The sequence below is a fragment of the Pituophis catenifer genome, unplaced genomic scaffold (genome assembly GCF_029215685.1).
Source record: "Pituophis catenifer annectens isolate HBS135680 unplaced genomic scaffold, rPitCat1.0.hap2 SCAF_2, whole genome shotgun sequence".
In the NCBI taxonomy this organism is placed as follows: Eukaryota; Metazoa; Chordata; class Lepidosauria; order Squamata; family Colubridae; genus Pituophis; species Pituophis catenifer.
The window spans coordinates 202,401,612-202,416,083 of NW_027256882.1; the positions used below are offsets into that span (position 1 = coordinate 202,401,612).

Here is a 14,472-nt window from a genome sequence, read left to right on the forward strand (position 1 = left end):
AACCTTATATTTAGATGGTATTTCCTGGAATTAGTCTCCAAAAGGTATGCTATTTTGGAAATTGTACTCTTGACATAGTTGGAAGGCAGTATATAGATAGGAAAAGATTTGTTAGATGTTTTGTATCTCCTATTTTCACATGAAACCAGAAAGTATTTTGTATTCTGTTGAGCACTTTTTCTATTAGGATCACCAAAATGAATGTCGGAAAGGTAAATTTGTCACTTAACTGCTTACAGCTACATCTTTCAGTGAACTGGAGAATATGCTGTAGAATAATTCTTTTTGACAATATAGACATTTATATTTTGCTTCCCTCAGTTGTTTCTTTAAAACTGATTTTGCAACATGATACGGCCTGTGCTCAAGGCTAACTGGAACTTGTCCACACAGTCATGACTGTCACAACTGATAATTGCATGCCCAGCTACAATCAAGGTTTGATAAGTTTAGGAACAATTTTTATGAAATATTCAAAGGGGGAATGGGATGGATTGATTGTATACATCTGTGTTTTTAAAAGATGGAAAGATATGCCTGCAAAGCTTTTTAATTTTCTTTATTGCTTCTGCTGTGCCACTTTTTGTGGTTTTTATTAAATAACACACCTATAATTAACTGCTAGGAGTGAAGTGTGTTAGACTTGCTTATAAGAGACTTCTTTTAATCAGTTTCAGTTCTTCAGTCCTACTATCCCCTTGCATAGAGAAATGCAAAATAATAATAATAATAATAATAATTGAGACATTTATGTATCTTTGTTTATTTACTTTATATCTCACCTTTCTACTTATCTGAATACTTAAAAGAGCTAACAATAATTAAAATACAGAATGCAAATATGAAAGAATAGAAATTAAATGTAATGCTAAAAGCCCATTAAAAGAATTCATTGTGAGCCAAAATGAACTTTAATTTACTCAGGCATTCCTCACTTGAAGTATGCATTCTTCAATTCCTATGCATGGATTTGTATTAGTATTGTATCAGGGCTAGTAATATAGTTGTGGTAGAGAGATAGTCTCCCTATTATTGCTTAAAATTAATCCCTTTGAAGAACGTTTATTTTGTCATGCATGCATTAAAAGAGATCATGCATACGTTAAAAGAGAAAAATTTACCCATACTAAATGAAAAAAATGAACATTTTAGTATGGTAGGCATGTTGGACTATATATCCTTCTGAATTTCCTAAGCATGAATGATTACTTTCTATGCATGAATTCTTACAACTGTTCTCTTACAGAATATATTCAGACCATCATGATGATGGAGGAATCTGTTCAACATGTGGTCATGACAGCCATTCAGGAGGTAAGGAGTTAAAAGACACATATCTTAGTTATATAGCGGAACTGGTTTCCAGAATTCATACTATGTGAACCTTTAACAGTTCACAAATTTGATCAGATGATAGATGAAATATTTTTAAACATAAATTAATGATATGCTCCACTTTGCTTTCATGTAGAATATTTACATTTCTGAAAGTTAATACTTGGTCCCCCACTTACATTCCCTTTCCTATTAATTTCCAACAAACCTTTAAATAGGATATTTAGCAGTAGATATTTTAACGACTGAGTTTCTTTATTATTAGTGAAATAGGGAAGGCTTAATAACTTGGAAAATCTTTGTGAACTTTCCTGAGAGTAAATATCACTGAATTGATTGGGACATACTGAGTGGTGTGCTGACAAATGAATAACAACCAGCTTTGCTGGCTGCATTGCTGCTATCATGTCTACGGAGATTCTCAGTTCATCCAAGTCATGGTTATCCCAAAAGTGCTTTTTCAAGAGACAACTGAAGAAAGTCCACTTGCTTCTTGAAAAAGCACCTTTGGAACAGGCTGCTACCATGCTGCCAAACAACTGATCAGCACACTGTCTCATGGCTTAGCTCTGCTCTCAAACTGACTCACAAAATTTCCATTTAAAAAAAAAAAAAAAGACTTGCAAACTGGTATAAGATGGCTGATGGAATTGTCCCTCCAAAATTACATGCATAGAGAAAAAAAAATATTCTATAGGTCTTTTCTGAACTTGGTTTTCTTCTTTTTGGATACATTTCATTATCAGGCTATATAACATTATCAGTGCTCTGACATTGACTTTGTTTTCTGCTTATATATTGCAATTTATTTTACCAGGCATGTATCAGTTTGAGCAGGATGAATTTATTGCTGCTTCTTGATGCCATGCTATTCTCTGGTGCTTGCTGGGGTGATTAGGTGCCCACTTCAGAGCTCTGACGATGTTACCTAGTCTGGTAATAAAATATCTGCAAGAAGGAAATCAAGTTCAGAAAACATCAATAGCCCAACGGTTCAGTCCTGAGCTATATATTTACATTTATGGTTTTGTTTTATTTTTGCTCCTTTAATCCTGTAGTATGTGCAGTAGTAGGTTTATATAGGACTTTTTTGGGAATGGGGATGAAGAGGTTGTATACTAAGTAAATCTCTAAGAACCAACCCGCACTAATGTGATAGTAGAGGATCAATACCAAGGATTCAAAAGATTTTTTTTTAAATTTGATTTATATGCCGCCCTTCTCCGGAGACTCGGGGCATCTTACAGTGCGTTAAGCAATAGCCTTCATACTTTTGTATATTTACAAAGTCAGCTTATTGCCCCCACAAACTGGGTCCTCAATTTACCTACCTTAGAAAGGATGGAAGGCTGAGTCAACCTTGAGCCTGGTGAGATTCGAACTTACAGTAATTGCAGACAGCTGGTGTTAATCACAGTGCTATCAGTCTGCTGAGCCACCAGGCCCCTATGTTGGTGCAGTTCAGGCACTTGCTTCTCTGAAATGAATGAAAGTAGAAAAATGAGATTTTCAAGAGCAGAATATTTATTTTTTATTTTTATTTTATTTAGTTTGTCAAACAGGTACGTGATAAAAGATTTAAGTATAAACATGGACATGAACACAGGTAATGAGTACAAATAAATGGTGACAGTGGGACAGGGATGGTAGGCACGCTGCTGCGCTTATGCATGTCCCCTTACGGACCTCTTAGGAATGGGGTGAGGTCCACGGTACACAGTTTAAGTTTGAAGCTATGGGGGTTTGAGGATGTAACAACGGAGTCGGGTACAGCATTCCAGGCATTGACCAGTCTATTGCTGGTCGTATTTTCTACAGTCGAATTTAGAACGGTTTACCTTGAGTTGTATCTATTGTTTGCCCATGTATTATTGTGGTTGAAGCTGAAGTAGTCGTTGAGAGATAGGACATTGCAGCAGACAATTTTGTGTACTATACTTAGGTCAGACCATAGGCGGCGTAGTTCCAGATTGTCCAAGTTCAAAACTTCAAGCCCGGTGGCATAAGGTATTCTATTGTGAGCAGAGGAGTGGAGTATTCTTCTCGTGAAATACTTCTACATAGTATAAATATAATATACTGCTACATATTCCAACAATATCTTCTTCCTTCCTTTTAGAATGTCTGTTTGCAATTGCCATTCAGTAATACCACCACTTGAAATCCTTCTATTTGCAAATCAAGTTTCATTTATTGATATATTTTTTAAAGCTGGGGAATTAATTTTATTACTCTGATGTATCCTATATCTTACTGCATAGCAATATATTTGGTAATATAACAATATTTGTTTCTCTTCTGTGTGGCAACTTTAGTTTATGAACAGTGTAAGTATTTGTAGCAATAAGTTACAGAGTAGTAAAAAGTTCCTGCAGTGATGGAGGAATTGTTTTGTACCTCAATAAATAAAGCATTAATTATAATAATTTTTAGTGAAGCAAAAAAAGGAGGAACTAATCTCAAGAAAATTGGAGAAAACATTTGAGCATAGTCATCAGATCTTTTTGTTTTTGAATAAGGAAAATACCCTTGTAGTACAAGGGTTTAAGGCACCCTGTTATTAAGCTGCTTAAGACCAGCTGCCTGCAATTACTGCAGGGTTCGAATCTTGCCAAGGCTCAAGGTTGACTCAGCCTTCCATCCTTTCTAAGGTAGGTGAAATGAGGACCCAGTTTGTGGGGGCAATAAGCTGACTTTGTATAAATATACAAAAGGATGAAGGCTATTGCTGAGCACATTGTAAGCCGCCCTGAGTCTTCAGAGAAGGGCGGCATATAAATCAAATTAATTAAAAAAAATAAATTTAAAATATTTATTGTGACAAATTTGGATTCATTTTTTAAATAAAACAATATATGTTTTTCATACCATTATTAAATGTGGATTATAATATAATCTTGGATAGTTTTTGAGATATGAAAAATATAGCGTAAGCATGTGTTTTTAAAAAAATCATATTGTTGGCATGAATAGTCTTATTTCATAGTTTAAACCTGTGGTGTCCTCTGCTTAGTTTAAAATATATATCTTTCTAGCAAAACAAGGCAAAAATCAAATCTTAGAAGTCTGTGGAGATTCTCAGTCATCCAGGTCATGGTTGTCCCAAAGGTGCTTCAACATCTTCAAAGAAAAACCAGAAAGTCCAGTTGCCTTTTGAAAAAAAGCACCTTTGGGTCAAATTTTAAAAGTTTTTCATATATTACTGATTTAATAATAAGTGAGATTCCTTCAGTATATCCTGATGTTATAATATGTATAGTTTTAATATTTCCTAACCTGAACATTGTACTGGAGTAGTAAAAGATTTTAAGATGAAAATATAGAAATATTGCTTTCTATATATCCAGCACAAGCATTTTTTTTAAATATTAAAAATAATGTTTCTAATTCTTATCTCTCTCCCTAAAATTAGCTATGTTGACCCAAACAGTAAAATGTAAATTGCTGTCTTGATTAAATAAGGACATATCCAACATCCATAATACAGTACCTTATATTTTAAATGCCCTTAATTCTTACACAGATACAAATGAGTCTTTTGCTTTTTCTAATCCAGTGTGATTTTATTGCAGTTGATGAGTAAAGAGTCTCCGGTAACTGCTGGAAATGATGGTTACGTTGATCTTGACCGTCAGGTATGTAACACCTACTGCTAGTTTTTCCTTCTATTAGTAGAGTTCAATTTGCATTATTTTGAAGCCACCCATCTATTTTGCTTTGTTTTTAATCAGTTTATTTCTTTAGTTTATTTGGAAAAGTGTAAAGGAAGCAGACAGCAAATTAGTTTCTTATTGGAATTGGTAAATTGTAGGAGTTGCAATTAACATCAATAAAGTAACATAATTATTCTGTTAGTATCATTGCCAAAAGGCAGCCTTGACACTGTTATGCCACATTTTGATTTTTTAAAATCTTATTACCAGAAATGAGGTCAAAGCAAAAGTCTGTTTATCAGGTCCTGTGAGAAATTTTGAAAGCTATTTAGAGGCAAAGCTGGAGATGCAAAAACATCTGATTTTATAAAACTGATACTACTGGCATTGAGTAAAAGAACCCAGTATTTTTTCATATTGTCTCTTTACATATAAAATCAAATTGTTAATTCCATTTGTAGCATTGTTTTCTTTCTCTGCCATCTCAACTGTTAAACTGGCTTTATCTCAAAAATGTTATGACTCTTTTTACACTAGCAGTCAGGTTCTTTGCCAATTCATATCTTTAAAAATTTGATTATTTTAGAGAAATGCTACTCATGTTATTAAACACTGTACATTAATACATTATTCAATATAATGCAACAATATAGTATTGAATATAATTGGGACTGTGTTTCATGCCATTATTCTCATTAGACAGAATTAAACTTTGAAATAATTTGGAATTATGTTTAATGTTTTTCAAAAATAATTTACTTAATATGTCTGAATTATTTCCCAGCATTTGAGGCAACATCAAGCCTGCTTTGGATACACTATTTGTTCTTAACTTGCCTTTATTTTACACAAGTAGGTTTGTATCTTTGGGTCGCATTCCCACAGCCTCCTCTCCTCCTCCCATATGTGTTGTCGAGCAGGAGATTGGGCTCGACAAGTAGTCCTTGACTTTCAATTGTTCATTTAGTGACCGTTAGAAATTACAACGGTACTGAAAAAAGTGACTTATGACCATTCTTCACATTTATTTTGCAGCATCTTCATGGTCAAAGATAAAATTGACTTATGTTTATGATGGTTGCAGGGTCATGTTATCACCTTTTGCAACCTTCTGACAAGCAAATTCAATGGAGAAGCCAGATTCACTTAACAACTGCAGTGATTCACTTAACAAATCTTTTAAGGAAAGTTGTAAAATGGGGCAAACCTCACTTAACAAATTTCTCACTTAACATAAATTTTGGGCTCAATTGTCATCGTAAATTGAGGATTACTGTATGATACGTCTAAAGCCATATTAAAGAGTGTTTGGCTATTATAACAAATGCTTATGCAAGCTATTATTTTGTAGTAAACAGTTCAACATCAAAAACATTTTGTATTTCATTGAATTGGAATGGATATACTTCTAATGCAGATATACAGTTGAGTCCCTTATTTCTTTACTTAAAAATGAGCAAGAACCTGATAGACTAGACAGAAATGAGATGATTAGATCAAGTAATCTGACCTGGTAAGAGTTCTTCCTTAAAGAAGCCACCTTTCCTGGTTTACTGCTGATACAAAATGTTTGTGATGTTGAACTGTTTACAACAAAATAATAGCTTGCATAAGCATTTGTTATAATAGCCAAACACTCTTTGCAGATTTTATCTTTGTTTCTTGTATTTCCGTTCTTGGTCCATGTACAAAAACAGTTGAAATCAACACATTACTTCTTTAAGGGGAAAGCTTGTAAGGCTTAAAGCATTATGTATAATACATTTTCTTATATTGAAAGATTGTAATGCCTCAATTTACCTGATGAATTACACACCATCAAGTCTTTGTGGATGCTTAGTGACCACATAGATAGATTTTCTCCAGGATGACATACCTCTAATCTGATGCCATCTCTGGTTGTCCTCCATTAGAGCTGCACCCAGAGATACATGATTGAAACTTAACTACAATTATATTTTAATATTGTTGTTCCATGATTTGTATGACTTGGATGCTGTGGCTCCAAAGTTAATTAGTATATCTGGTAGAAACATATCTCATAAGATGCAAGATTTTGCCATGCACACACAATAGAAAAATATTCTGGTAGGTTTTATCTCCATGAAACAGAAAGCTTTGCAGATAATTTGTCAAAATAAATTAGGAGGGCATGTATAATTTTAAATACAGATAAATGAATCGTTTGGATCCCTATTCTTTTTTTATTTTTCATGCCACTATTTTTAATAAATATATTGTATTTAAAAACACAGTTGAAGAAAACAACGGAAGAATTAAATGAAGCCTTAGCAACCAAAGAAGAAATTGCTCAGAGATGCCATGAACTGGATATGCAAGTAGGCACAGAATTTTGCTATAATTTGCCATGTTGCATGAACAGGGGAAGGTAGTCTGTAGGCTTTCAGCTGCTTTTTTTATGAACCTACAGCCACTGTATAATTTCTCATTCTGAGGTAGAAAGGATAATTTGTGCTCTGACATATGCTACACCTGGGTTAGAAAACAAAGAAAACTCCTGCAGATCATCACCCCAAACAGGGAGAAACTGAACAACCCTGTCCACCTAATAACAGTGTTCCCACATTGTGTTTTTTTGCTTTGCTCATTGTCACCCTATCAAAACACCCCAAATCCTTCCTATGAAAGTTGAAAGAGCTGGGTTGGTTCATAAGTGAACAAGTCTGTAAGGTTGACTGAAATAATGAATACATTATTTTAAACAAACAAGCAGACTTCAAAAATCTTGTAGAATTACTTCTAGTAGTAGAACTCTGCCTTTATAGTGTCCTACATAAGCCTCCCTACTTTCTTCCTGATTCATAGCAAATCAAAGTCTGTTTTACTCAAGTATACCAATAAATTAGGGTTGGTCATAAAAAGAATCAGTGCATGAGGAGCAAATGTCTTGTTTGTGTCAGAACCAATGGTACACAACATCATCATTGATAACTTAAAATCAATCAATCAGTCATGGAGTGTATACTGTTAAAAAAGGGAAATTGACCTGACAGAGCACTATATTTTATTGCTACAAATTCCTTCATCTTAATTTAGTGAATCAGATGAAGGTAGCCAGTTCAAATCATTGTTTTGAATAGCATTTTATACCTGGCAGTATGGGCTTGCATGGACATAGTTGTAGATTTATTGCCTTATGAAAAACCACAGAATATTTATATAATACTCTAACATTTTCAGAGAGACAATCAGTGTGGTTTAGTAGTTAAGGGTTGGACTAGGAGTAGGGAGGCTCAAGTTTTAATCCTTTTTTTTTTTTAGGAATGAATGACTTTGAGCGAGTCTTTCAGTCCTAGATTGGGAAGTTGAAAAACATATCTGCCAATTTGTACTGAACCAGCATAATACTGTATGACTTTCAGTGAAGAAGATTTAAATTGCATTTAATTGATCCTTAATGGTGATGGTGAAGATGATGGTATTTTAGGGGAATTTCATATAATCTAGTTCTTAAAATATCATTACAAATCAATTTTTAGTGTTTCCAAATAAATCTTTCTGGTTTCATTAAAATATTAATTCCAAATTAACTATAGATAGAATTGCAATCTTGAGTTCATAATGGAAGTAATAATAGAAGAATCCTTCAAGGTATTTTACTTTCAGAAGACGTTACATCCAAATTATTTTGGTTAAGCAGTAAGGTATAGGTGAGTGAGTATAGGTGGGGATGGATGGATAGAGAATATATCTACTGTACATGTAATCAGATACATGAGCCCCAGTTGTTAGTCCTAGAAGGAAATGGTACTGGCAAAGGATATTTCATGGTAACTCATAGTTCTGATTCAAAGTGCTATGCTGTTTTTTTCATAGTATTACAAAGTATGCTCTTGGTCAAACATGGTGCATTTATTGTTGCATTTTGCTTACAGGTTGCCGCATTGCAGGAAGAGAAAAGTAGTTTGCTAGCAGAGAACCAGGTCTTAATGGAACGCTTAAATCAGTCTGATTCCATAGAAGACCCAAACAGTCCAGCAGGACGAAGACATTTACAGCTCCAGACACAGTTGGAACAACTCCAAGAGGAAACCTTCAGGTGAGAATTCCATAATAATGTACTAGCCACTAAGAAATGCTCATTTCATTCTTATCTGCCATTAGAATGAAGAGTTTCAAATCAATTTCAAATTAATTTTATTATTAAACAAATCAGGATAAAACTATGGCTCTCTAAGCGGTTTTCAGAGACAGCATATTGCCCCCAACAATCTGGGTCTTCATTTTACCAACCTTAGAAGGATGAAAGACTGAATCAACCTTGTGCCAGTCAGGATCGAACTCCTGGCAGAGTTAGCCTGCAATCGTGCATTGTAACCACTGCGCCACCACCGATCCTATACAATGATTTCAGTCAGATTACATAATCTTTATTATTGTGATCACCAGCCAACAATATTTAGATAGTAAGATTCTAAAAGTACTTCATGAGTAAAGTACTAAAAAGCTTTCTTACTAATTGCAAAGTGTTTGTGTGGTATGTCTATTTGTAACACTTTTGGGGTCAGTTTGAGATGTAAATTAAAATCTCTATTGCTGGGATCCTAAGGATTAAAAGAGATTTTTTTTGGTAAAGTAATAACAGCTGAAAGAAAATGTGTATGTTTATGTTGATGGTGATTTAGATAAAAAAATTGTGAAATGTTTTACAGTTGCCAATAATCTTAAAAATATAAAGCCGTTAAATTCACCACTTTTATGTCAGATTTGCATAAAAGCGGCATTGATCATTAATGCTGTTTGTTTTTCTGACCTTAAAAATACATAATTAAATACATAATTGATGTCTCGCTTCTAATTTCTTGGATATATTTCTTTTTAATTTCTTCTGTTTAATTATTTGCTGTGCAGCCTAGAAGGATCCAATTGGTAGCTTGACCTAGATCCACAGAATACTTTCATTACTTTAGGGAAAACAAATGGTTTTCAAAGGTTGTATGCATAAGTATAATTTTTTTTACTAAGTAATATTATTTATTTATTAAATAGATTCACTGTTATTGGCCACTCAACTCACATATGGTGATATGACATAGAGCTTTAAAAGTCAACAACATGGCAGTGACAAATACAATCATACAAGCCACTTGATTGACTCTGAATCAACCTGGAGTCCCAAAGCCTGTTAATAGAACCATGTATCTGCCTGAATATATGTACTCAATAAAAATTAAATTATAGTTTTTGCAAATGTTAAGGGAGTGAAAGTTATGATTTGCTATTGTTGAATGTTTTCTGAATATTCAAGGGATTTTTTTCCTTATATTGGCATAATTCAGGGTTATTTATTTGTCTGTTTGTTTTAAAGTAGATACACAGAAGTCTTGATTGTAAGCACTTTTCCCTATGTAATATATTGAAGTATTTTCTTTCAGATTAGAAGCAGCAAAAGATGATTATAGAATTCGTTGTGAAGAGTTAGAAAAGGAAATTGCAGACTTACGGCAACAAAATGAAGAATTAACAAATCTGGCTGAAGAAGCTCAATCTCTGAAAGATGAGATGGATGTATTAAGGTAAATCATTTTTAACTCTTTAGGTCACGGGTATCAAACTCGCAGCATGTGACGTATTGTGACTTTTCCCCCTTCACTAAACCGGGGGTGGGCGTGGCCAGCATGTGACTCATTCAGCCCGTGGGCCGTGAATTTGACATTCCTGCTTTACGTTATATATTTTCTTATATAGTTTCATTATCTGTTGATTAGAATAAATCCAACATTGCATTCATTCAATAATTTTTATAGCTACCCATCTCAGTCAGTGATTCTGGTCAGTTTACAATTAAAAAAAACACATTACAATTAAAACCATTAAAAACACTAAAAACATCCAGATTAAATATACATAGGAGCGAGATACTTGGGCAGTTAGCAATACAGCCAAGAAACCTGGGCCTCTTAACACATTCAGCACCCTAGGCATGGGAACATAGCCAGGTTTTTAAGGCCTTATGAAAGGCTAACAAGGGTTGAGGCCATTCCAATCTCCGAAGAAAGGATATTCCATAGAGCAGGTGCCACTGAGGAAAAAGCTCATCTTTTGGTTCCTGTCATTCAACATTTTTTGGCTGATGGGATCTGCAGCATGCCCATTCTGCTTGATCTAGTTAGATGGGTAGAGACTCTTAGAAAAAGGTGATCCCTCAGATTCCCTGCCCCTAAAGTTGGCTATGCTCAATAACACAATTATTACATGTCATGTTCCCTGAAAATTGTCCAGTAGGTCCAATTAATATAAAGTACTATAGTAAGCAAGATCACTAACACCAATGTAAATTTATTTGGATGCTTAGATTCTACTTCCAGGTTAAATCAAGGTGAGAACTGGACATGGGTTTTTTATAGTTGTACTGCTGGGCCCCATCTTCATTTTTTGGGCAGTAGCTGTCCATTTACTGTAGCTTGGGCAGTTTTATATTATGCTATAGGATGATTATGTCTCCATTAATTTGTTATGAATTCATCTTTTTAATTCTTTTTAATTAATGTCAGCTGCTAAGCGATCTTAGATGATGAACTGGCAAGTACTCTAGGGATACATAGGATTGTCTAGAGAACCCTTCAAGTTTGGAAGTGTTCCTCCAAATACAAAAAGAAAAATGGACTTTCCTGTTGTCGGTTTCCAAGAGGATTGAGGTCCCAACATTGGAAAGTCCCAATGTGCCATGGCTAAATGCAGTCAGGTATACACCCTGTCTTCAGTGAAGATCAAGAATTGCTGAATGTGTTTTCCTGTCCCATTTCCCTGCAAGTAGCACAGCTTTAATATTTACTTAAACAGATGAATCTAAGGCTGTTCTTCCAATAAACTGAAATATATTTGAAAAGAGATTCTAATAATTGAGTCTTGGCAACACTTCTCCTTCCAGGCACTCTTCTGACAAAGTAGCCAAGTTAGAAAGCCAAGTAGACTCATACAAAAAGAAGCTAGAAGATCTTGGAGATCTTCGGAGGCAAGTAAAACTTTTGGAAGAGAAAAACACAATGTACATGCAAAACACGGTGAGCTTGGAAGAAGAACTGAGGAAAGCCAATGCAGCTCGCAGCCAATTGGAAACATATAAGAGGCAGGTGAGAACAGGAATGAATAAAAATATAATTTTGACTGTCTTGAAAATAATTTATGCCGGTCACTTTGCCATTTTCTCCTGAGAGAAAGTAGAAACAGGAGTGGTGTGGTAGCTTGGGTACTGGAATAGGCATGACATCCTCCCAGGCCTAAGGTTAGGTTGTTTGCCAAACCCCTAGGTTGTTTTTTTTTTCTGGTAACATGTTGAGTGATTTTGTCTGGATGTATATGTTGTTTTCTCTGTTAAATTGTAACAGTTTTTTCTCTTCTGTTTTAATTATGTAGAGTCATTTGGGAGTCAGATAACTTTTCAAATCAAATTCTTTTTGCCAATTTCTTTCTCATTTGTATGTTGGTATATTTCCTTATTGTATTCATTTCTATTAGTTACATAGCTCAATAAAAGAACAGATTTGAATAGGAAGTATAATTTTGCCAAATCAAAATGGGAAATAGGTAGTGATTGTGGGATGTTAACTGACCTTATTCTTTCATCAATAAAGACGTGTTCTTTTCAATGCTAGGAGTCCAATTATTAACATTGCTATCACTTAAACTATTGCAATATTTTTTCCTGTTAGGTTAAGTAAAAGCTTCAAAATGCTCTACATTAGTCAAACTAAGAGACATAGGGAATATACATAAATTTGCTTAGGTTTCTTCTCATAACAATGAATTATTGTATTAAAACTTAGTGGTGGCAATCAGTATTGTTGGAAAACCTGGAATTACAGTCTTGCACTCAGAAATATACAATGGTTTATTAATTATTTCGTGTGTGTGTGTGTGTGTGTGTGTGTGTATTTATTTATTTATTTATTTATTTATTTATTTATTTATTTCCAGGTTTCCCAACAGTACTGATTGTCACTGCTAGGTTTTAAGTTATTGTTATGAGAAGAAACCTAAGCAAATTTCTGTATATTCCCTGTGTCTCTTAGTTTGACCAATGTGGAGGATTTTGAAACTTCTCCTTAACCTAACAGGAAAAATATTGTTATGTCTGTATTTGGTATAGAATTTAAAAGATTAAAACGTAAATTTTTAAACAGGTTTAAGTTACCATTGAAATACCATAGTTGTAGATTTGAATATGTCTAATTAATTGAAATGAGAAGTTGAAGAGAAGGAAGGAAAAAGAAAGTATCAATTTAAAAGTTGTTGTGATTTATCTTATGTTTACTACTGGCTCTTAATGAAGATTTATACTTTTATATCGATACATTGTGATCCTTCTTGCTGTTGCAGGTGGTTGAACTTCAAAACAGATTGTCTGAAGAATCCAAAAAAGCAGACAAACTAGAATTTGAGTACAAGATGCTGAAAGAAAAAGTAGATAGTTTCCAAAAAGAAAAAGATGTATGTATTCAACATATAAATGTTGCTGTTCCCTTTTATACTTAAAATATTGATAATTAAATTGGCTGTTTTAAATATAGTGTATATATCTTTATTATGCGTGTGTAGTCAGCTCTGAATTCTTTAGTTGTTGTTTTCTACTGTTCTTTTTTTCTTTTCTTTTGATCTTGACTTTTTAATTATCTTTTTAAAGTATCTTCTTCCATTTGAAGATTCAGTGATACAATTTGTTTTTAGTATATGTTCTTGATGAATGCTCAATTAATAGCTTTGCTTTTTGGAGTTATTTGTGCTTCCCTTTTCTCTATTGATTTTGTGCAAGTTTCCATCATTGTTTTATGCAAGTTTGCCTGATAGATGATTTAATTAATTTGCTGGTTGAAGGCAAAAACAAATTAAGTAACCACGTAAGAAAACAGATAAGGATGGCAATCAAGGTTGTATCATTATAAAGCTTATGCTTAACTAATACCAAATCATAATTTAGATTTATTTATATGCCTATTACGTTTCCTTTTGTTTTCTCTTTATTAGGCTTTACCTATCATGTTAATGTACACACTTTCAGATCTAGGTTATCATGTTTGTCTTTTATTCCAAGTAAAAAAAATTCTGTTTCATTTTCTTTATCTCAGATCTCATAATAAATTTTCAACTCTGTATCTGTGTCTATTCAGCTAGGTTACCTTTCCCTATAATCTATTTAAAGATATAATAAACTCAGCAGAGTAGAGGATTTACAGTCATGGCCATAAATGTTGGCACCCCTGAAATTTTTCCAGAAAATGAAGTATTTCTCACAGGAAAGTATTGCAGTAACACATATTTTGCTATACACATGTTTATTCCCTTTGTGTGTATTGGAAAAAAACCAAAAAAGGGAGGAAAAAAAGCAAATTGGACATAATGTCACACAAAACTCCAAAAATGGGCTGGACAAAATCATTGGCACCCTTTCAAAATTGTGGATAAATAAGATTGTTTCAAGCATGTGATGCTCCTTTAAACTCACCTGGGGCAAGTAACAGGTGTG

At 33.8% G+C, this 14,472-nt stretch overlaps 1 protein-coding gene across 1 annotated transcript in view; it reads left to right on the forward strand.

Annotated features, from left to right (window-relative positions):
* HOOK3 (hook microtubule tethering protein 3) overlaps positions 1-14,472 on the forward strand; it is a 56,421-nt gene that overhangs the window by 18,817 nt on the left and 23,132 nt on the right. The window contains exons 6-12 of the mRNA XM_070938532.1: positions 1,247-1,314; positions 4,908-4,970; positions 7,244-7,327; positions 8,885-9,048; positions 10,385-10,525; positions 11,881-12,082; positions 13,329-13,439. Coding sequence (XP_070794633.1) covers positions 1,247-1,314; positions 4,908-4,970; positions 7,244-7,327; positions 8,885-9,048; positions 10,385-10,525; positions 11,881-12,082; positions 13,329-13,439 — 833 coding nt within the window. The remainder of the gene's footprint in view (positions 1-1,246; positions 1,315-4,907; positions 4,971-7,243; positions 7,328-8,884; positions 9,049-10,384; positions 10,526-11,880; positions 12,083-13,328; positions 13,440-14,472) is intronic.